Here is a 23,841-nt window from a genome sequence, read left to right on the forward strand (position 1 = left end):
ATGGCACATAAGCCTGCTGCTGAGGTTAGGGTTTGGTAGAAGGTGCAGCCGGCAATATCAATGGACCAAGGTAAGGTTCAAAAGAAAGCATAAATGCAATCAGCATAGAGCACCTCAGAGCCAGCATGAGAGTCAAAGCTGCCATGATTCTGAGATCTTCCATGACTATACACACTGCCCTTAGCAAGGATGAACCAATCTGGGTTTCTGAAGAGGATGTCTCTCTTCCAATTCCAGAATAGAATTCCAAGCCCATGGGGTCCCAGTTGCTGAAGCCAGGTAATAATTTATTTACCTTCTTAAGCCCTGGGGAACAGAGAGGGAAATTGGAGCCTCTTCTGCCCATGTTGGAGGAATTTTTCCCACATAGTTCGGCTGCCCAAGTTCCCACACCAGTTTGTGCCTCTTTACAAGAGCTTCCAGAGATAGGAGTAAGTTCCCACCATGAGGTAGTAGATTCTCTCTATCCGAAGGGAGTCCCCTCATGAGTCAGAATGGGCTGATGCAGACTCTGTCCAGCCTAAATTCTTACCAACCATTTAACCCCATCAGTACAGTGGAAGTCTCCTCCTCAGTTGCTCTCATCTTATTTGGGTCATAGCCTAGTGTTTCCCCAGGATTCTATGGAGATTCCTTCAGATCCCCTACCTGACTTGCCTTAGCATACTTCTCCTCTGAAGGATCTCTGCTAAGCCAAGTTCTTGGATAAGCTGGCAAAGATGCTGTCCATTAATGTCAGGAAAGAAAAGGACCTGATAACATATGTCATTGGGTTTCTTCATTTCCTTCAACCCCCAGTGGATCCTACATTTATTTGAGTTCTCAAGCTTCTGTAGGACCTCCAGATGAGGATATGGAAAACTCCAATATCATGCCTACCAGTGGCCCATAAGCTGGTTTTGAAATACATTATCCAAGCTTCTCCAAGGTTTCAGAGTCGTAGCGGTGGAGTCAGAGCTAAAACATACTAAGCACACTCGTGATCACTCCAAGATGACTTCTGAGAAGGACCCAAAAGTGTTGGACATGTTTGGGATAAAGATTTTCCAGGTGCCTGGATCACATCCTATCATAAGAACATAAGAAATTGCCATGCTGGGTCAGACCAGGGGTCCATCAAGCCCAGCATCCTGTTTCCAACAGAGGCCAAACCAGGACACAAGAACCTGGCAAGTACCCAAACGCTAAGAAGATCCCATGCTACTGATGCTATTAATAGCAGCGGCTATTAGCTAAGTAAACTTGATTAATAGCAGTTAATGGACTTCTCCTGCAAGAACTTAGCCAAACCTTTTTTGAACTCAGCTACAATAACTGCACTAACCACGTCCTCTGGCAACAAATTCCAGAGGTTAATTGTGCGTTGAGTGAAAAAGAATTTTCTCCGATTAGTCTTAAATGTGCTACTTACTAATTTCATGGAATGCCCCCTGTTCCTTCTATTATCTGAAAGTGTAAATAACCAATTCACATCTACTCATTCAAGACCTCTCATGATCTTAAAGACCTCTATCATATCCCCCCTCAGCCATCTCTTCTCCAAGCTGAACAGCCCTAACCTCTTCAGCCTTTCCTCATAGGGGAGCTGTTCCATTTCCTTTATCATTTTGGTTGCCCTTCTCTGTACTTTCCCCATCACAAATATATCTTTTTTGAGATGCGGCGACCAGAATTGTACACAGCATTCAAGGTGTGGTCTCTCCATGGAGTGATAAAGAGGCATTATGACATTTTCTGTTTTATTAACCATTCCCTTCCTAATAATTCCTAACATTCTATTTGCTTTTTTGTCTGCTGCAGCACACTGAGCCAACGATTTCAAAGTATTATCCACTATGATGCCTAGATCTTTTTCCTGGGTGGTATCTCCTAATATGGAACCTAACATGGTTCCATATTAGCAAGGGTTATTTTTCCCTGTATGCAACACCTTGCACTTGTCCACATAAAATTTCATCTGCCATTTGGATGCCAAATCTTCCAGTCTTGCAAGGTCCTCCTGTAATGTATCACAATCCTCTTGTGATTTAACTAATCTGAATAATTGTGTATCATCCGCAAATGTGATAATCTCACTCGTCATATTCCTTTCCAAATCATTTATAAATATATTGAAAAGCACTGGTCCAAGTTCAGATCCCTGAGGCACTTATCCTTTTCCACTGAGAAAAGTGACCATTTAATCCTACTCTCTGTTTCCTGTTTTTTAACCAGTTTGTAATCCAGAAAAGGACATCACCTCCTATCCCATGACTTTTTAGTTTTCTTAGAAGCCTCTCATAAGGGACTTTGTCAAATGCCTTCTGAAAATCCAAATACACTACATCTGCCGGTTCACCTTTATCCACATGTTTATTAACCCCTTCACAAAATGAAGCAGATTTGTTAGGCAAGACTTCCCATGAGTAAATCCATGTTGACTGTGTTCCATTAAACTATGTATTTCTATATGCTCTATGATTTTAAGCTTTAGAATAGTTTCCACTATTTTTCCTGGCACTGAAGTCAGGCTCACTGGTCTATAGTTTTCCTGATCGCCCCTGGAGCCCTTTTTAAAAATTGGGGTTACTTTGGCAACTCTCCAATCGTCAGGTACAATAGATGAGTTTAATGATAGGTTACAAATTTGGACTAATAGATCAGAAATTTCATTTTTTAGTTCCTTCAGTACCCTAGGATGCATACCATCCGGTCCAGGTGATTTGCTACTCTTTAGTTTGTCAATCTGGCCTACTACAACTTCCAGGTTCACAGTGATTTGGTTCAGTTCATCTGACTCATCACCCTTGAAAACCTCCTCTGGAACTGGTATTTCCCCAACATCCTCATTAGTAAACACAGAAGCAAAGAATTAATTTAGTCTTTCTGCAATGGCCTTATCTTTCCTAAGAGCCCCTTTAACCCCTCCATCATCTAACGGCTCTTTATGGTGTCATCTGCTCTTCTTCTTGTTTTGGAGCAGAGGGAAAAGATGGGGGCGTCTTCCAAAGCAGACAGTAGCAGGGCAGAGCCATGGACTGGGGCAACAGAAGTCCAACAGCCAAAAACAGCTGTATACTTCTCTACATTGATTACTGCCTCTGAGTAAATGGAAGCAGTATTTCCAACAACTGATTTCAAGGAAAAATCTTGTCTGTTATTCTATGAATCAGAATTTGAAGAGCTAATAGCTGAAGAAAATTTGGGAGGATTAGTCGGTAGCATCTTAGCCTCCAGTATTTTGTTGAGGGGGATATAGTTTATAGTTTATTGATATTCTAGACCGTCACATCAGCCGTAGCCTTCACAACGGTGTGCAATTTATAATTAGAATAAGAAATACAATAAATTTATAAAAGATAACAGCTACAAATACTAAAAGATGAAGCACGGAAATAAATTAGCTGTTAAAATTACTTCAAAATTGTAAAATATCTAAAATAAACACAGTAAAATTCATAAACTAAGTAAATAAAATAAAACAGCCATCAGCTTTTGTACATATTAAAATTAAGAGAGAAAATAAAAATGAATTATAGATCTTGCATATTTTCTGCATACACTTGTTTAAATAACCATGTTTTTAACTCTGCTTTAAACTTTTTCTTATCTGGCTGTAATCTCAACGAAACGGGTAGAGAGTTCAATACTTTTGTTCCTGCTATTGATATAATTCGTTCTCTTACTTGGCTAAGCTTAGCTGATTTAATGGTCGGTACTGCTAGCAATCCTTTGTTAGCGGATCTTAAGTTCTTTTGAGGAATATGGAGGCGCATAGTTGTATTCAGCCATTCGGTGCCTTCTCCATAAATGATATTATGGATTATAGCTGCAGTTTTATATTGAATACGATGAGATATTGGGAGCCAATGCAGTGAGATCAAAGTAGACGTTATATGGTCGTACTTCCGTTGACCTGTTAAAATCCTTGCTGCGGCATTTTGCAATACCTGGAGTGGCCTAGTTGAGGACGCTGGAAGTCCTACGAGCAGAGTATTGCAGTAGTCTATGTTTGCAAAAATCAATGTTTGTAGGACTGTTCTAAAATTATTATGATCTAGAAATGGTTTTAATTTTCTTAAGATAGATGATGATACTGACGGTGATGCAAGCCACCCCTAGAAAGAGCAGGCAGCACAAGTACAGAGAATGATTGATACCCCTGGCATTTTTTCTAAGGGTCACCCTCGACCTCAGCACCACTTCCAGCATCAGCCTCCAAGGATGTCGAGAAGATATCACTGAAGACATCCCTAATCTGGAGGCACTTTAAAGTGAGGGAGGACTAAGATGTTGCTCATTGTATTCACTACAGTAAAATCCCTGTCCCTTATGGTACTTGTTGACTCCATTGCTGTGCACACTTAGGGGGTAATTTTCAAAAGGAGTTACATGCGTAAATGTAGCTACTATTGTAGCAATTTTCAAAAGCCATTTACTCAAGCAAAGTTCACTTATGTGAGTAAATCCTATAGGCAAGTCAATGGCATATATTGTAGCAATTTTCAAAAACCCACTTACTCAAGTAAAGTGAATTTACTCCAGTAAACCTGGTTTTTACTTGAGTAAATGCTTTTTAAAATCAGGCCCTTACTGCACTATTCCTCGGGCTCTTCATACCACGCGTGGTATGCTTTTCCCCTCCTGGTGCCGTGGAGTACTTTCTATGTCATTCCTCAGCCCTTGAGGAGGTACACTTTGGGATTTTTTACCTATTCTTCTTGCTGTGTTTCTCTGTGCCTACCATTTCAGTTTTTAATATTTGCCAATGCCTCTGCTTCTGTCACCACTCCAAGCCTTGTCTTGGCACCTTAAAGTGCTTCCTCCACTGCTCCAGCTGTCTTTGAGGTTCTTTTCAAATCCCTTTCCCTTACAGCTGACTCTTATATTTTGTACATTTTTTTTTTTACATTTATTAAAATCTGTGGCATAGTGATGGGTAGGCCTGGGTGGGCCATGGTCCACCCACTTTGGGCTCAGGTCCACCCAATCAGGACTGCCCGACACCAAACGAGGCATGAAGAATGATCACTGCTGACTTATTCATTGCGGTGGCTAAAGAAGGAGACAGCCCACCGAAGCAAGGCCGCCAAGGGACCCCAACCCCGTGGCAGTGAAGAAGGCCCGCCGGGGTGATGCCGAGGCAGAAGAAGTCATCCTGCTGAAGCAAGGCCGCCACGGGAGTCCATCCCCGTGGTGGCGAAAGAAGTCATCCCACCATGAGCCTATCTCTGTGGCAGGGAAGAGGAAGGCCCGCCAAAGCAAAGCCACGGTGGCAGTGAGCCCAGTGCATGCATGTGAGAATGGGAGCCTGGTGTGACTGTGAGGATGGATGTGTGTATGAGAATGGGAGGCTGGATGTTTGTATGTGAGAACGGGAGCTGGGAGCCTGGGTGTATGTATGTGAGAATGGGAGCCTGGTGTGACTGTGAGGATGGATGTGTGTATGAGAATGGGAGACTGGATGTTTGTATGTGAGAATGGGAGCCTGGTGTGACTGTGAGGATGGATGTATGTATGAGAATGGGAGTCTGGATGTTTGTATGTGAGAATGGGAGCCTGGTGTGACTGTGAGGATGGATGTGTGTATGAGAATGGGAGGCTGGATGTTTGTATGTGAGAACGGGAGCTGGGAGCCTGGGTGTATGTATGTGAGAATGGGAGCCTGGTGTGACTGTGAGGATGGATGTGTGTATGAGAATGGGAGACTGGATGTTTGTATGTGAGAATGGGAGCCTGGTGTGACTGTGAGGATGGATGTATGTATGAGAATGGGAGTCTGGATGTTTGTATGTGAGAACGGGAGCTGGGAGCCTGGGTGTATGTATGTGAGAATGGGAGCCTGGTGTGAGTATGAGGATGGATGTGTGTATGAGAATGGGAGGCTGGATGTTTGTATGTGAGAATGGGAGCCTGGTGTGACTGTGAGGATGGATGTGTGTATGAGAATGGGAGGCTGGATGTTTGTATGTGAGAACGGGAGCTGGGAGCCTGGGTGTATGTATGTGAGAATGGGAGCCTGGTGTGAGTATGAGGATGGATGTGTGTATGAGAATGGGAGGCTGGATGTTTGTATGTGAGAATGGGAGCCTGGTGTGACTGTGAGGATGGATGTGTGTATGAGAATGGGAGGCTGGATGTTTGTATGTGAGAACGGGAGCTGGGAGCCTGGGTGTATGTATGTGAGAATGGGAGCCTGGTGTGAGTATGAGGATGGATGTGTGTATGAGAATGGGAGGCTGGATGTTTGTATGTGAGAATGGGAGCCTGGTGTGACTGTGAGGATGGATGTGTGTATGAGAATGGGAGGCTGGATGTTTGTATGTGAGAACGGGAGCTGGGAGCCTGGGTGTATGTATGTGAGAATGGGAGCCTGGTGTGAGTATGAGGATGGATGTGTGTATGAGAATGGGAGGCTGGATGTTTGTATGTGAGAATGGGAGCCTGGTGTGACTGTGAGGATGGATGTGTGTATGAGAATGGGAGGCTGGATGTTTGTATGTGAGAACGGGAGTTGGGAGCCTGGGTGTTTGCACGTGAGAATGGGAGCCCGAATGTGTGTGTGAGTGAGAGCTTGGGTGTGTAAGTGAGTTTGTTAGAAAAATATGAGCTTTTTTGTGTGTGTGTGAGAGAGAAAGGAAGGGAAGAAGACAGGAGAGAGAAGAAATAGAAAGAGAAGAGTGACCATGGAGAAAGAATTAGGAAAAGACTGACTAGGGAAAAGTGGAAAAAAGAGACCTGGACCAACTGATTAGAAAAATAAAACGATCAGACAGCAAAGGTAAAGAAAAATTATTTTGAAATTTTAGCAAATGGAATATACCATCTTTGGGTATGGTGCATTTCTTATATTTTTATATTTTGCTCTTTAGCATTCCACTGTTCAGAGTTTGGTTTCTCAGGCTTTCTATTTCTATTTAGTTTGCATGTTTCTATGTTTAAATTGTAGAGATATTAGGTAAGGATTGGTCTGTGTTCTGCCTGTGTGTGACTGAGGAGCAGTATTGCTGCTAGCGTGTAGTTTCTCTGGAGGGACTTGTAGCAGTCTGTAATCCCAGTAGATGGTGTATAAATGTTCTTGGGCCTGGTGTAGTATTTGCATTGCTTCTTTCTCAAAAAGTTGCTGTTATTTGAGTCCTGAGAGTCAGTGCTGTTATGATATGGTATGGCGAGATGCTAGGTGCCTTTTTTTTTTTTTTTGCAGGGGTCTGTGTTACTTCATAAAATGTTTAGCAGAGGAGGGAATCTTTTTTTTTTTTTTTAATTGAATATAGCTTTTTTTCATGTTGGGTTATAACGTGAACTGGGGTAGTTTTGCTCTGCACCCATTCTCATGATTATTGCTATTTTATTGTAGTTATGGTGATCTTCCTTGCTGGAAAGAGGATTTGAGAAAGAATACATTGATATTTGTTTTATGATATAATTGATTGGATCTGATGTTTATGTATTCCCTGCTTTGTACCTGATATTTTTGCTTATTTAATTAATTGTAATAAATATAAAATAGATTAATACAGATTAATAAGGAATTTTTAATGTTGGTAAGTGCTTGAAATAATAGAGTAAAATATTCTAAAAACATTCACTCATGATGCATAAGGGCTTCTGTAGACTTCTTATGCTAAGGCATTATTTATCAGGGTTCAGATCTGTATGCTTACTTCCCACCCTTGTTAACCTTGGGCCCACCCAAAAACTCAGTTCTGGCTACACCTCTGATTAAAATGCATTAATCGCTTAATCAGAAGGCCTAAGCGATCTGCATAAAAACATTCAAATTTCTAAAGACTTTTGGTCTTGCCCTAGCCATTTGTTGCTTTGTATGCTTTCTGCACCACTCTTCGGCTCTACATACCAGTCCTGGTACCACTTTGCCCCTTCTGGTACCCTTGGGATTTTGATGACATTCTTCCTCCCACCTCAATCCTCAAGATACACTTTGGGGAGTTTTGACTACTCTTCTTGCTGTGTTGCTCTGCTCCTACCATTTCAGATTTTAATATTTGCCAGCACCACTACTGCTACTGTTGCTTCAAGCCATTCTTGGCATCTAGAGGTGCTTCCTCCACTGCTCCAGCTATCTTCAAGGTTCTTTTCAAATCTCCTTCCCTTATGGTACTTGCCAACTTTTGGTCTTGCCCTGGTCATCCAATGCTTTGTATGCTTGTCTCATCACTGCTTGGGGTCTTCATGCCACTCCTGGTACTGCTTTTTGCCTTGGGCTTTTGATGCATTTTTAATCCTACTCCAGCCCTCAAAGTGCATCTTGGGGATTTTTGGGTACTCTTCTTGCTACATTGCTCTGCTCCTACCATTTCTGTTTTTAATCAACAATGCCACTGCTGCCGCCACTTCTCCAAGCCAGTTTTGGTACCTTATGACATTTCCTCCTTTGCTCCAGCTGTCTTCAATGTTCTTTCCAAATCCCCTTTATGGTGCTGACTCTTGATCTTGCTCTGGTTACTCAGTTATCTTTAATGGTTTCATGCCCTCTCAGACATTTTCTCAAGACTCTGTTCCCTTATGGTTCTTAGAATTGTTAGACTAATTTGGTTTTTAATCTTTGAGGCATTATACCACACAAAAGGCAAGGTTGCTGAAGTGCATCACCCAGAACCAGGAGCATGCTCCTCCATGATTACTGTTTCTGAGGTTAGGAAGGTAGTATTTGAAAAAACTGATTCAGAAGAAGAATCATGTCCTGGATTCCCTGAATCACATGATATTAAATAGCTATAGATTAAACACCATCTGGTTCCTTTAGTCAGTAGCATCTTAGCTTCAGTAAAGATCAATTTCAAGCCCCAAAAGCAAGCTGTATCACCTAATGATGCCATATGGAAATGATATCAGGCTTCCTCCTCCAGGGATTTCTTATGGCTTTTCCATGCCTAGGACTTTCTACCAATTTGTTGTGTCATTTGCTTCTCATTTGGAGTCCTGGAGTGTTCTTGCTATTCTGGGTGGCTTCTTTGTGCCTCCCATGATGTTTTGGGGTCTTTAGGCCATTTTCACTTACTTTGACCTTCTATCATTGCCTTGGGGGATTTTCTGCCTCTTTTGATGCTTTGTTCCCCTTTTATGGTGCCTTGAGCTATTCATGCTACACTTGGTCCCACTTTGCCCCTCTTGTATAGCCTTGGGGTTTGATGGCACTGTTATTGATGCCCTTTGCCCCACTTTTGCAGCTTTGGGGTGACCACTCGCTGCTATTTCACTCCTTGGAATATGCTTTGGAAATCTCCTGCCACTGCTGGTAGCATTTTGCTTGGATGCTACCATTGTAGGACCTTGGGCTCTTCATGCCACTTTTGGTGTCATGTTAACATAGACTTGATGCACTGGCATGCCTTCACCCTTCTGATTATATCTCTCCACCAGTTTCATTAGAAATTATTAGAAAATCCCAATCTTGAAGCCCAAAATAGCCTGAATTGCTTCCTTTATTGACTCTAATGATAAACAAATGAACAAATAAAACAAGCAAATCAATTTTTTTTTCATTTGAAATGAACTTAATAAATGACTGTGACTTAAAAAGTGAATGAATGAACCAAAATTAGTTTTTTGACTTTACACATCCCTATTTCCTGATACTCATGAAGTTGTGGTGTGTGTGGGGGGGGGGGGGGGGGGGCGCTGACCTATACTGGACTTGCAGAGACTGAATACATTGTTAGTGCAGTAGAGGTTCGAGATGAACTCCCTCCAGACTATTTCCCCTTTCATTCAACCAAGGGATTGGATGTGTGCTTTGCATCTGAAGGATGCTTACACACACATCCTCATTTATTCTTTCCATTGGAAGTTCTTCAGGTGTGTGCTGAAGGACACACAATGCCAATACAAGATTTCCCCTTCAGCTCTCTGTGGCCACAAGGGTAAACACAGTGCTGGCACAGCTTTGTCAGGAGATGGTCTGCATGTTTTCATACCTGAATGATTGGCTGGTATGGTTCTATCTCTATCAGGAGTTCTAGAATTCCTCAAGAAGACATATGGCTTCTCCAACCCATAGATTTCATGGTCAACTTTTCCAAATCAATCGTGGTTCCATCTCAAAGAATTAAGTTCATAAGAACCTGGATAGACTATTCAGAAGAAAGCATTTCTCCTTGTTAAAAGAACAGTATTGCTGAGGGACCTAATAAGGTCTCTTCTTCAACAGAAATAAGTGTCTGCAAGGTCGTTCCTTGTCATCCTCAGATACATGGCTGCCAAAGCGCATGTGGTTCCTCTGACTCATCTGCTCATGTGGTGCCTTCATTGGAAGTTGAACAATTGGGATCAACTCTATCAGTCTTTATGCCACCAAATCTCTGTGAACTTTGGGATGAGAACATCCTTTCAGTGATAGATAAAGCCAGAGATTCTAAAGGGTGTGTTGCGCTGGAGGTGGACCCTTGGCCTGGTGCAGGATTGGTACGGCCCTCTGGTTGGACCCAGAGAGCATCTGCCACTAGGAGGCGGAACACACAAGGAGACAGAGGCTAACTGGAGCTTCACCAATAACAGTCTGGGGTTTTCGCAGGTTGAGCCCTTGGGTACCCGGACCGCCTGGACTTAGGTGGGCCTCTGGAGGTCTCGCGGAGACGTAGTGGAGGGGTGTGCCCACCACGAGCAAGGGTGAGCGGCTGATGTAGAGTGGATAGGCTAGATCCGAAATGGAAGCTCTGGAGACCTCAGGGAGGCAACAGTTCAGGAAGGTTCTCTGGGCGAGACAGGTAGCGCCTGTGGGTCTAGCCAAGTGAAAGCTGCAGTTGGTTTCCAAGCAGGTTGGTCCAATGGCCACAGTAGGCCAGAAGAGAGTGTCCGAGTGAAGCGCAAGGGTCAGAGCCAGAGTATCAGTCCAGGAGAAGTCAGCCAGAATCAGTCCGGGCGTAGTCAAGGCAAGCGAGGGTCGGTTCCAGGCGGCAGACAAGAGAATGGTGAGGCAGGCAGTAGTCAGTTCCAGGCGGCAGGCAAGAGAATGGTCAGGCAGGCAGTGGTCAGTTCCAGGCGGCAGGCAAGAGAATGGTCAGGCAGGCAGAGGTCAGTACCAAAGGTCAGTCCAAGGAGGTACTACCTGAGAAGGATACAGGAGCACACAGAGCCATTGGGAACGGAAGACACAGGAACATGGAGACGCTGGAACAGGAGACACTGGAACACAAAGGCAAACAAGCACACAAACGCTGTCGACCCGATTGCCAAGGCGAGATCCTGGGGTCAGGGCCTCACCTTAAATAGCAAGTCTACATGACGTCATCGGGAGGTGCCCCCGTGGGTTTTCCCGCCTTGGACCCTTTAAAGGGCTGCACGTCGGCCACACGCACCTAGGGGCGTGGCTGAGGATGCTGACAACGCGGAGCCCCGACGGGAACTCCGCTGTGAGGCCTGCGAGGAGGATGGTGTGATCGGAGAGCCCGAGGACGCTGTGAACTGGCTGCGGCAGCAAGGGAGGGCTGCCCGGAGCTGGTCGAAGGAAGTGTGAGGTGAGCAGGCCCGGCCGCGGTGCCAATGCAGCTGGAACTTGCAACACGGTGGACTCTAATTCTATGTCCCATTGCATCAAGTTATCTACTGACACAGCCAACATGGATTGGGGGGGGGGGGCATGGATTCAAGGATCATGGTCCCCAGCAGAGAGTCTTCTACAAATCAACCACCTGGAGCTGCAAGCCATCTGTTATGTCCTAAAGGCTTTCTCTCACCTTCTTTTGGGAAAGAGAATCTTCGCCACGTTCTACATAAACAAGCATGGAAGTGCTGTCTCTTACACCCTCTGATAGAAGGCCCTCTTAATCTGGCCTTGGGCAGATCATCACCATTAACCTACCTTTTGGGAATCCTGAACATGCTGGCATATTGCCTCAATGGAATGTTGCAAGCATACAAGTGGTGTCTAGATCAAGGGATCATGGATGACTTATCAGTTGCTGGGGAATGCTGGTGATCTGTTCACCTCAGAAGATAACAGAAAGGTAGAGAAGTTCTGCTCCATACATCCAAACAAATGCAGATCAGCTCTTGATGTTTTTGTGCTAGACCTGGAGCATTGGTCTAGCTTATGTATACCCAGCAATTCCTCTCATCACCAGTATCATCCAAAAGGACTTTCAGGACAAGGCAAGAATAATCCTCATAACACCAGCCTGACCATGGGAAGTGTGGTATTTATATCTCATCCATCTGTCAGTTCAACCTCTGGTTCCATTGGGAACATTTCTGGCTCTCATCGGATAGGAAGAAGGCTGGATCTGACATCTGAACTTGCCAGCACTGGCCCTCATGGCATGTATGTTGAATACTCAGTAGTCTCCTCCCTGCTCCTGCCCAAAATGGTGAATAATGTTCTGACTTTCTCCAGGACATTTTCAACCAGACGATCTTATGGTTTCAAATGGAAGAAATTTTCAACTTATCATATGGCCTAAGGGACTTGCTTCAGCATCTATTCTTCTTCTCAGCTTCAGGCCGTAGCACTTCTTCAGTAAAAGTTTATCTCAGTGCCATTGTGGTATATAACCAGCAGGTGGAAGGGGCTCTGGTCTCTCTCCGTCCCATGGTACCAAGATTCATGATGAAAGAACTGTGCCATTTCAAGCCTCCAGTCAGTAAACTTCCAGTGCTTTGGGACCTCAATGTAGTCCTAGCTCAACTCATGAAACCTCCTTTTGAACCTCTCAAGTCAGTGGACTTGAAGTTTCTCACCTGGAAAGAGTTGTTTCTCATGACCATAACTTCAGCACGAAGAATAAGAGAACTACAGGCTCTGGTTTAATACTTATCATACCTTCATTTTTTTTTTTTTTACAGTAAAGTGGTTCAACAAGCTCATCTCAAGCTCCTTTGAAAGTGGTATCTGCATTTCATATTAATGAAGCCAATGTGCTACCTATATTCTTTCCAAAACCAAATGATTGGACTGTAAGAGAACCCTGGCATATTATCTGAAGAGGATTCAACTTCACTGTCAAGCTTTTCAACTGTTCACGTCCTTTGATCCCAATAAATTGGAAATGGCAGTTGCCATTAAAACTCTGTCCAGTTGGCTAGCAAAATGTATAACTCACTATTATGTGCTGGCTGGTTTACAGATTACAGATCTTTACAAGGATCATTAATTGAGAGCCATGGCAACTTCAGTGACTCATCTCAGAGCTACATTTGCAAAACTGCTACTTGGTTGTCTGTTTACACCCTCATGTCCCCCTACTGTCTGGAGTGTTATGTCCCAAAATGACAGTAACTTTGGACAAGCAGTTCAGCACGTCCTGTTCCCACTATAATCCATTCTCCGCCTGATAGGTTCAGGTTGTCTAAGTGCTTTTGCTATGCAACTCTCAGCTTGGGACTCCCTACCCATAATGACTAATTCATGCTTGCTTGTCAACAAAGAAAGAAAGTTTGCTTACGTGTCAACAAGGTTCTCTCTAGACAGCAGGATGAATTAGCCATGCTTAATACTTGCCAGCCCCCCTGAAAAGTTGACTACCATGCTAAAGCTTAAACTCTGGAAGAGACTGCGGAGTTTATGAGGCAGTGAACATGTGCAAGAACTCCCACACATGCTAATTAACTTTTACTGAGCACTTGAGAGCTGTCAGATGAGGTCATCCCCATGTGTAATGTCTGATTCATCCTGCTGTCCATGGAGAACCTTATTTACGGGTAAGCAAAGTTGCTTTTTCCTGCTACTACCACTTCAAACCACAGAGACAGTGACTGTAACAGCGCACCTTGCTTTCTTCTCTAAATCTAAATCATTTTTACAAGATTTTATTTAACTCTGAAGTAAGACGCTTCAGAAGCTCTGCCTTCTCTCTCTGAGATCCAACAGAGGAAAGACTTAAAAAATAGTGTCTCTGTCTGGAAATCTAGCCCCATACTGGACTGCTGGCACAACCAAATGTGAGAATTAGCTGTCCTTGAACAACTTTGATATGATTTACAGAATGAAAACTTTAAGAATGCACAAATCTGGGGTCTATATAAAAAGCATTTTAAGCGAACTTAAAATATGCTGTTCTAATTGGATGTCTGTGTATGTCCCTTAGTTAATGTAAATTAGAATTTGTGTAATGTACCTGACACTGGTTAATATAATGTTTGTATGCTGGAAAACACTATTAAATAAAGTTATTTATAAAAAAAAAGAAAATTGTGTCTCTGCTCCTGGTTTCATTTTTGCTTAAAAAATGACAAAGTCATGACATAACTGGGATAAGCTGGGGGAAAAAGTGTTTCAACATGATTGGTCTTGCTCTTTCATTATCCCATCACCAACCAGCTCTGCTCTGTCTGGCTTCAGGTTTTAAAGTTGTAATGGCACCGAACTGAATGAACCAAAAAAAAATGCAGTCTTTTTTAGGTGCCTTGTTATTTTGGTTTGAGTGCAACAAACCAAATAAAAAAATCAACACATTTGCTGCATTTTCCCATTTGAATTCAAATGAATGCACATCCCTACCAGGGTAGTTTCTGATTAAGCTTTGGAAAATTTACTGCAAAGTGATTGGAAAAGGTACAATGTCCAATGCTCGAGAATATCCCTACTACAGGGGTAGGCAACTCCAGTCCTTGAGTACCACAAACAGGTTTTCAGGATAGCTGCAATGAATGTGCATGAGAAAGATTTGCATATAATGGAGGCACTGCTTACAAAGCTATCTCATGAATATTCATTGCGGCTATTCTGAAAACTAAGCCTGTTTCTGGTACTCACTGACCGGAGTCGCCTACCTCTGTCCTACTGCATAGTATTTCCTACAGAGATGATCCCACACAAAGAAAATATCTAGAACAGATGTTGGCAACTAGGCTCGCCCACTATCTGTTTTACATAGGACAGTCCTCTTCTTTAAGGAAATAGCTCTGTGTCGTGTTCAAGCGGGAACAGGATGTACAATTGTCCTGGTTTTCAATCTGGCCATACATGGAAAAATGAAATTGCCTTAATTCCATACATGACACTCATGGCCAGATCTAGGAATTTTAAAGGATGATTTATCATAATCGCTCTGCTTCTTGCCCCACTCACCCTCATTCTCCTTTCTGCTCCCTCATGGGAGGAGTTTGGGGCGGGATTTCTGGCCAAGTGGGCCAGCTTCACAATTTGCGAAGCCATATTGCACAGCTTTAACGTGGATTTTAACTACAGTTTTGCAAATAGTGTTTTCAGTATTTTAAGCTGCTAGGGAGAGAGAACCTAGCCTAGGGCCACAGGGGGGGTGGGAGAGAGAGAGAGAGAGAGAGAGAGAGAGAGAGACTCTACCTGGGTAACATCAAGCTAGGTTGAGAGAACATTGCACAAATCTCATCTTTGGGTGAGTTTCCTCACTCCGAAGATCTTCAAATCTTCACAAGAGTGTATTGTTCTGTTCGTATGTCGCACTCTGAATGTCAAAGTGGCCCCTAACCCCGACCCTATTACCTAAACCTCACCTTGAGCAGCTAGGTGGGCCTCATATAGAGGTATAAATACCTACCTAGTATGAGGGCCTTATAGCTAGTCTCTCTCTCTCTCTCCCTCCCCCCCAGTGGTTGTAGGTAGGAAATACTATTGCATGCAATATTTAGTGCATTTTGATAAATCCAGGCTTTATTGTAAACCCTCTGGGGATAGGGAAATTCCTACAGTACCTGAATGTAATCTGCTTTTAAGTGCAAAAAGCAGCATATAAAAAAAATCTAAATAAATATAGGTGAATGTGTTAACTAGCTATCTAGTTAGATAACAATAATGTCCATTCCATCTCATCTCCCCCTCCCCCAGCTGAAAAAAAAACAGTTCCTCTTTCTCTGTCCTTGGATTCCTCCCCTTCTCCTTTTCTTTAGATTCTTCTCCCTCTCTTCATTTCCCCCTTCCTCCATCACCCCACCTCCTCAGGTCCCTAGCCTTCAGGACCTTCTCAGTTTCTTGGTGGCTAAGTAAGAGCAGGCCAGACCATTGGGGACTGGGGGGAGGGAAAGGCGGGCTCCTTGTCCCATCCGCTGCTCTGCCCCCGTGATGATCACTTTCTTTATAATCAGCCGCCAAGCCTGGGAATGCGAGCATTGTGTGTGTCCACGCCTGCCACACTGAGCCTGCATTACTGACACTGATCTGAGCGGAGGAAGCTCAGCATTTTAAATGTGACAGCGTTCAACTCCTGTTCTCTGGGGATGCACAATGTGGGCAGTGGAAAGGCTGCGTCTAACCCCCACCCACCCTTCCCAATTTATTGCAGACTCACACAACTTCTTCCGATAAGAGTTTATTGTTGGAACACTAAATGGCCGCAGCCCATCAATATGATTAACCAGCAATAAATAACACAACAACAACATTAACATAAATAGTAAAACAACATAACAATTTATTAACTAACTTTATGTGACCAGCGAACATACTGCAGCACCTGAAAATCATATGGCTCCCTATCATAAGAACATAAGAACATGCCATGCTGGGACAGACCAAGGGTCCATCAAGCCCAGCATCCCGCTTCCAACAGAGGCCAAAAACCAGGCCACAAGGACCTGGCAATTACCCAAACAATAAGAAGAATCCATGCTACTGATGCAATTAATAGCAGTGGCTATTCCCTAAGTATAATTGATTAATAGCCATTAATGGACTTCTCCTCCAAGAACTTATCCAAACCTTTTTTAAACCCAGCTACACTAACTGCACTAACCACATCCTCTGGCAACAAATTCCAGAGCTTTATTGTGCGTTGAGTGAAAAAGACTTTTCTCCGATTAGTCTTAAATGTGCCCCATGCTAACTTCATGGAGTGCCCCCTAGTCTTTCTACTATCCGAAAGAGTAAATAACCAAGTCACATCTACTTGTTCAAGACCTCTCATGATCTTAAACACCGCTATCATATCCCCCCTCAGCTGTCTCTTCTCCAAGCTGAAAAGCCCTAACCTCTTTAGTCTTTCCTCATAGAGGAGCTGTTCCATCCCCTTTATCATTTTGGTTGCCCTTCTCTGTACCTTCTCCATCGCAATTATATCTTTTTTAAGATGCGGTGACCAGAATTGTACACAGTATTCAAGGTGTGGTCTCACCATGGAGCGATACAGAGGCATTATGACATTATCCATTCTATTAACCATTCCCTTCCTAATAATTCCTAACATTCTATTTGCTTTTTTGACTGCCGCAGCACACTGAGCCGACGATTTTAAAGTATTATCCACTATGACGCCTAGATCTTTTTCCTGGGTGGTAGCTCCTAATATGGAACCTAACATCGTGTAACTACAGCAAGGGTTATTTTTCCCTATGTGCAACACCTTGCACTTGTCCACATTAAATTTCATCTGCCATTTGGATGCCCAATCTTCCAGTCTTGCAAGGTCCTCCTGTAATGTATCACAGTCTGCCTGTGATTTAACTACTCTGAATAATTTTGTATCATCCGCAAATTTGATAACCTCACTAGTCGTATTCCTTTCCAGATCATTTATATATATATTGAAAAGCACTGGTCCCAATACAGATCCCTGAGGTACGCCACTGTTTACCCTTTTCCACTGAGAATATTGACCATTTAATCCTACTCTCTGTTTCCTGTCTTTTAACCAGTTTGTAATCCACGAAAGGACATCGCCTCCTATCCCATGACTTTTTAGTTTTCGTAGAAGCCTCTCATGAGGGACTTTGTCAAACGCCTTCTGAAAATCCATATACACTATATCTACCGGTTCATCTTTATCCACATGTTTATTAACCCCTTCAAAAAAATGAAGCAGATTTGTTAGGCAAGACTTCCCTTGGGTAAATCCATGTTGACTGTGTCCCATTAAATCATGTCTTTCTATATGCTCTACAATTTTGATCTTGAGAATAGTTTCCACTATTTTTCCTCCCGGCACTGAAGTCAGGCTCACTGGTCTATAATACCCGGATCGCCCTGGAGCCTTTTTTAAATATTGGGGTTACATTGGCCACCCTCCAGTCTTCAGGTACAATGGATGATTTAATGATAGGTTTACAAATTTTAACTAATAGATCAGAAATTTCATTTTTTAGTTCCTTCAGAACCCTAGGATGCATACCATCCGGTCCAGGTGATTTGCTACTCTTTAGTTTGTCAATCTGGCCTACTACATCTTCCAGGTTCACAGTGATTTCGTTCAGTTCGTCTGAGTCATCACCCCTGAAAAACCATCTCCAGAACTGGTATCTCCCCAACATCCTCATTAGTAAACACGGAGGCAAAGAATTCATTTAGTCTTTCTGCAATGGCCTTATCTTCACTAAGAGCCCCTTTAACCCCTCTGTCATCTAATGGTCTAACCGACTCCCTCACAGGTTTCTTGCTTTGGATATATTTTAAAAAGTTTTTGTTATGAGTTTTTGCCTCTATGGCTAACTTCATTTCAAAATTCTCTCTTCGCCTGTCTTATCAATGTTTTACACTTACCTTGACAATGCTTATGTTTTATCCTATTTTCTTCAGATGGATCCTTCTTCCAATTTTTGAAGGATTTTTTTTGGCTAAAATAGCCTCTTTCACCTCACCTTTTAACCATGACGGTAATCGTTTTGCCTTCCTTCCACCTACTAAGAGGCAGAGAGCACCTGCTTTAAGCTGAGAGCAGCCTGGTCCTGACCCTGCCCTGCACCCACAGCAGATTCAAGATTCAAACAACTTTATTGGCATGGCAGTTTTACATTTTATTTATGTAATAGCATTTATATTCTGCCTTTTATTGAAATATATCTTTATTCAAGAGACATATACAAATCCATCGAATATAGAAAGAAACGAGAAATAAAATAGTAACAGCATGCAATAAGTGAAAACGGAATTACAAAAATCTTGTCTCTTGGTATTTATATAATAAATCCAAAACAACCATCCCCCACCTCTACAGAATAATTAAAATAAAAGGATAGGAAAAGAAGGGGGAAATTACAGAATGGTAACAATCAATGTTACGGAAAGTACAGGGACGCGTCTCGGGTTTTGATGCTGGTCCCTATTGTCCCTGGTCAGGTTTCATCTCTGGCCTGCTGGCAGGTTACCACACATTTTGCTGCTATAGCTGCTGTTTCTCCTCTTTCTCCTAGAATTATAAAGAGTTATTTTCTTGCTCATTCTTTTGAGGGGAAGCCTTTGATTTTCTCTGTTAGCTTTGAGAAATGTACATCTCTGGTACATAAAATGAAGGAACGTGACTTCCCAGCTGGGCAGTGGTCGTCCCTTCTAAATTTATTTGGTTGGTTCATCAGATCGGTGCGTTATGCTGATTTGTTACTACTCGCCTCCACCTTCTCTGACTCCATCCACTGGGGTGGGCTGGCAGAATAACGGAGACTGACACATTGCATCAAATTCCAAACACAGCAACATTATTCTCTGGAAGATGCAGCCAAGCAAAGCTCTGTACATGGATGAGGTTACCGAGCAAGTCAGAAAATCAGGGGCTTCCATAACAGTGAATATTACCAACCGGATATCCTCTCCACCCTCTTCTCTCTCTCTCAGCCGTAAGTGAGGGCTGAGCTGTTCAAGCCCACCCGTGTGAAAGCTCTCATCCCATGGGGACCAAACACATAATCACATTTCCTCATGTGGTCATGGACCTTTGCACCCATCTCCACCTCACTATCCTCTTAGTGCGGGTTTCCAGGGACACTGCGCTCCAGGAACATCCTGGGGCATACATTCACCTGACATCCCCCCACTCGTGCTCCCACTCTGCACCTCTCTCTGGTAGGTCCTTGCGAGTAGGAAGACAGCACCACGCACTCGGACCTCTCCGTCGCACCACCCTGAGAGGCTCCTCGGGGGTGGAGTTAAACCGCTCCTTTCTCTCTGTGCTGTTCCCGACACCTCCGCACAGCAAAGGACACCTGGGGCACTCCCAGTTTTCTGAATTTACCCCAATCCTGCCCTTCTCCTCCTTGTGAATCCTCTTCAGCCACCAGATCGTACATTTCCGCTTTGGTCCAACCCTCATGGAGAAGGTGGACTCCTCTCCACTTCTTGGCTTCAGGCCTCTCCCCTTGGGGGAGGGGGAGCCCCTGCAGAGTCCCACTCCCCTTGGAGGGTCCTTGGCCCTCTGAGCCTGCAGGCTGGGTATTCCAGTCAATCCCATAGCTGGAGCTTCATAATCCCCACCCTACACAGGCAAGGGAAGGGGCGGAAAGGACAAACCCCACAAAAAACTTCCCCCTTTATACTGCTCGCTTCTCTTTCATCAACCAACCAGAGAAACCCAAACCTTTAAGAAAATATACACGCATTTTCCCAAACTCCATTATCAACTGTCTATAGTGCTCACACATCCAACACGCCATCCTATGGCCTTTCACTGGTATTGCAAGTGAAATTTTTAACATTTTTTTTCTAAACTTTCCAACCATGATAGTTTTCCAGGGTCTCTCCCACCCGTAGCCTTCTGTGCTCCCATCAAGGCACGCCACACTAACGCAACAATAATTTGGGGGTCTCCCTAGATTTGTATTTTGCACAGCACAGGAGGAAATGCATTTCTGTTCCTGTTTCTCATGTGTTGCACTGCCCACAGAGTCTGGCCTCTGGGGTTTCCAGTTTAGTTTTTGTCTGTATCGTTCTGGTTCCAGTCTGTGAGCCCTTATCCTTTCCTGTACTTGGTGAGGGTCTTCCTGTTTTTTACATTTGTGACCGAAGTGAGGTACTCTGCCTGCGTGTAGTTTCTGTGTAGGATCGGTAGCAGTTCAGCTTGTTCTGTTTTCAGTTTGCACCTGCCAATATGACATCTTTTGCTGTTCGAGGGAGCGTTACAATATTTGCCTTGCTGTCTCTTCAGATGCGGGTGCTGCCATCCACAAGGATGCTCCATTTCCAATAACTGGGATTGCCATAGGTCGATGGGACTAGCCCTGGTAGGAGGTGAACTTCTACGGCCTGCTTAGCAGCCTAAGTGCTTCCTCAAAAAGTAGCCTTCAGTTTCACACAGATCAGGAAGGAAAGCAGCGAGGGGGAGAAATCTCTAGGAGAAATCCCAGCCTGAGAGAGAGAGAGAGAGACATCTCGGCGGCTCCTACACAAGCAACGAGAGAGAGAGACACACACGTACAGATTATGAGAAGGAGACCCAGCTAGGGAGAGAGATTTGTGAGAGAGACTTTCTCAGTCTTTTGGTCCAGCACTTTGGCGTCTTACAAGTAGATGTGTTTCTTTTTTTGTATTTTACCCTTAATCTAGAAATTTCCAATATATCAGCTTTCCAGATAGCTCCAAGTCAACTAGGACAGGTGATGAGCCCTGGTTTTATCCCCACTGTGTGCCTTTATAGTTCTGATTCCCCTAGAGAAGAAGGAACTACAGAGGTTTGTATGCAGTGGGAGGTACATGTAGCACTAGATCAGCCTGGCTGAGGACACCTGGAATCAGCTGGTAACGCTACACAAGTGCCATGCTGCCTAATCCTTCCCAGCGTGCCCTTTTCTTCACCTTGTAAGCCCACTGCAACAAGTCATTGCCTATCCCAGCACACCCCTGAGCACCAAACCCTCCCCTTCCAGTGCAGCTTGGATATTCCCTACTGAGCTGAGCCCGGGTTCCCCTCTGGTACTTTGCCAGGGGTCTTGTCTTTCAGTGCTGCTGTGTCACGGGACATTCATGCCCCCGGCTCTGCTGGGCTCCCTTACAGGTCGAGCGCACTGTTTAGCCCCCGTTTGGCCACGCGTTTTAGATACGCTACTGCCCCCTTGTATTGTAAGGGGGTTGTAATAGCGCGTGGAAAATGCGCAGCCACCCCCCCCCCTGAAACTAATAGCGCTCATCACATGCAAATGCATGCTGATGAGCCAATTAGTTATTACCCCAGAATACTGAAAGTAAAATGTGCGGCCAAGCCACACATTTTACTCTCAGAAATTAACGCCTGGCCAAAGGCAGGCATTAACCATAGAACGCACCGGGACAAGTGCACAGAAAACACTGCTTTTCTGTGCACCATCCGACAATATCATAGCGATATTAAGTCAGAGGCACTGAAAATACAAAAAAAAGAAATCTGCCCGCTGGTCGGCAGGATCGAAAACAGACGCTCAATTTTGCCGGCGTCCATTTTCCGAAACCGTGGCTGTTAGCGGGTTCCAAAACCGCTGCCGGCAAAATTAAGCGTCAGTTGTCGGACCCGCTGACAGCCGCCGCTAATGAGGCGCTAGGGACGCGCTAGTGTCCCTAGCGCCTCCTTATTAGCGCGCGGCCTAATTTGAATACAAACTCACTCGCCCAGGAGAGGTGCCTGGGAGCTGGACTCGGAGCGCCGGCTCTCCCGCACGTTTTATTGCATCGGCCTGTAACAGTGTGGGATGTACTCAGAACCCGCGGGTTGCAGGAGGCTCAGGGCTGCCCTCATTTTTAACCTGCGCTTCGATGCCAGGCAGCTGCTTTTGAAGAGGAGCTTGTGGTGTGTGTCCGTCTGCATTATTCTGCACGGCTCCTTCATGCTTTCCTCACCTCCGACCCCAGCTTTCTCTAGCGGAGGACGTATCGCGTTTTGAGCCTGGCTCGCTCTGCACAGCTAAACCTTCGCCCCCGCATCGCGGCTGCCACGGTCCCTTTGCTCATTCTCACATTGCTAATTGGGAAACCCGGGGAGCTGAAGCTCAGCTGGAGCCATCTGGCTGGAACTTAAACCTAACGAGAGGGAAGGGGGGAGGGGGGAGTGCCACGAAAACCTTAGCCTCTCTCAGCTTCACATGGAGGAGACTGACAGAGACGTCACGTGCATGGCCTTCAGGGCGTTTGTGCACGCGCGAGGTCACAGATAGAACGCCGTGCGTTCCAAGGAGGAGCGTGAGGCCTCGGTCTGCGTGCTGCAGGTGCTCTTCAAAGACGCACGCGTGCTGGGGGAGCCATCCCAGACCCCTCGGGAACTCCTCCGCGGCATCAAGGACATCCTTCTCTGTGCCAGAAACCACCTGGCACCGCTCCGGATGGAGGCAGCGCCCGTGCAGGCCTGCTGCAAGCTGATCCACGGCTGCAGGTGGACAACATGGAATGAGGACTCTGCCCACCCACCGGGGAGCCAGAGTGGACACGGGCTGTGACTGCCACCGCCCCTACTCCTTTCCCCCTCACTCATCTTTTCATCTGCTCTCTCCTCACTCTATCCCTCCCTTCTGCTCTTCCATGTTCCTCTCTATTCTTCCCTCCCCACAGGTACCTCTTCACCTATCCCCCTCCTCTTTCTGTTTATTTCCTCCCAGGTGCTTCTGTGTCTTCTCTTGCTCTTCCTCCAGCACCTCTCCAGCTTCCATTCTCCTTAACTTCATCTTCTGCCTTTTTCAATCTCCCCTTCATGGACCCACAGGTTCCTTTCCATCTCTTCTCTCTTCATCTCCTTCTAAGCTTGGATTCCTCTCTGTCTCTCCTCTCCATTAGGCTTTTCCTCCATCTCTTTCCTCCATCTATACAGATTATTCTCTTGTCTCCCAGATTCCTCTATCACCTTACTTCCAGGTTGTTTTCCATTCCCCCCTCCTCTCCTTCAGGTTCCTCTCAGTTTTTTGGGACACAGTACTATGGGCTGAGCAGAAGCAGAGTGGAAACATGGTGGGTGAGTGCTGTGTCTCCTCAGTTGTTCTTTCCCCCATGGTCTGTGCTTCCTTTGTAATCAGGACATACAGGAGAGGGGAGGAGCAGCAACCACAGAGTCTGGAAGTGTGTGCTTATGGTAAGCCCCCACTGCCAGCCTGCAGTCACTCTCACTGATCTGGTGAGGAGGAGGGAAGGCAGAGGATGATCAGTCTATCAAATATGGTAAAGGATCTCCTGTATTCCAGGGAAGTGTCAATGGCCACTCTAGTGGCTTCTACCACATTGCAATGGCCCAACTCCAACCCATCAACTGCAATCTGAATTGCAAACGTGGTGTGTGA

At 44.7% G+C, this 23,841-nt stretch overlaps 1 protein-coding gene across 5 annotated transcripts in view; it reads left to right on the forward strand.

Moving 5' to 3' along the window:
• IGLON5 (IgLON family member 5) overlaps positions 1-23,841 on the forward strand; it is a 418,463-nt gene that overhangs the window by 190,748 nt on the left and 203,874 nt on the right. The window contains exons 1-2 of one of the 5 annotated variants that reach the window (XM_029576930.1): positions 22,742-22,946; positions 23,455-23,519. The exons of 3 other annotated variants lie outside the window; for them this stretch is intronic. In XM_029576930.1, coding sequence (XP_029432790.1) covers positions 22,897-22,946; positions 23,455-23,519 — 115 coding nt within the window. In that variant the 5' untranslated portion in view covers positions 22,742-22,896. Of the gene's footprint in view, positions 1-22,741; positions 22,947-23,454; positions 23,520-23,841 lie in introns of those variants that run through there. One more of the 5 variants, XM_029576926.1, reaches the window with a different exon arrangement.

The sequence above is a fragment of the Rhinatrema bivittatum genome, chromosome 14 (assembly GCF_901001135.1).
Source record: "Rhinatrema bivittatum chromosome 14, aRhiBiv1.1, whole genome shotgun sequence".
NCBI classification, from domain to species: Eukaryota; Metazoa; Chordata; class Amphibia; order Gymnophiona; family Rhinatrematidae; genus Rhinatrema; species Rhinatrema bivittatum.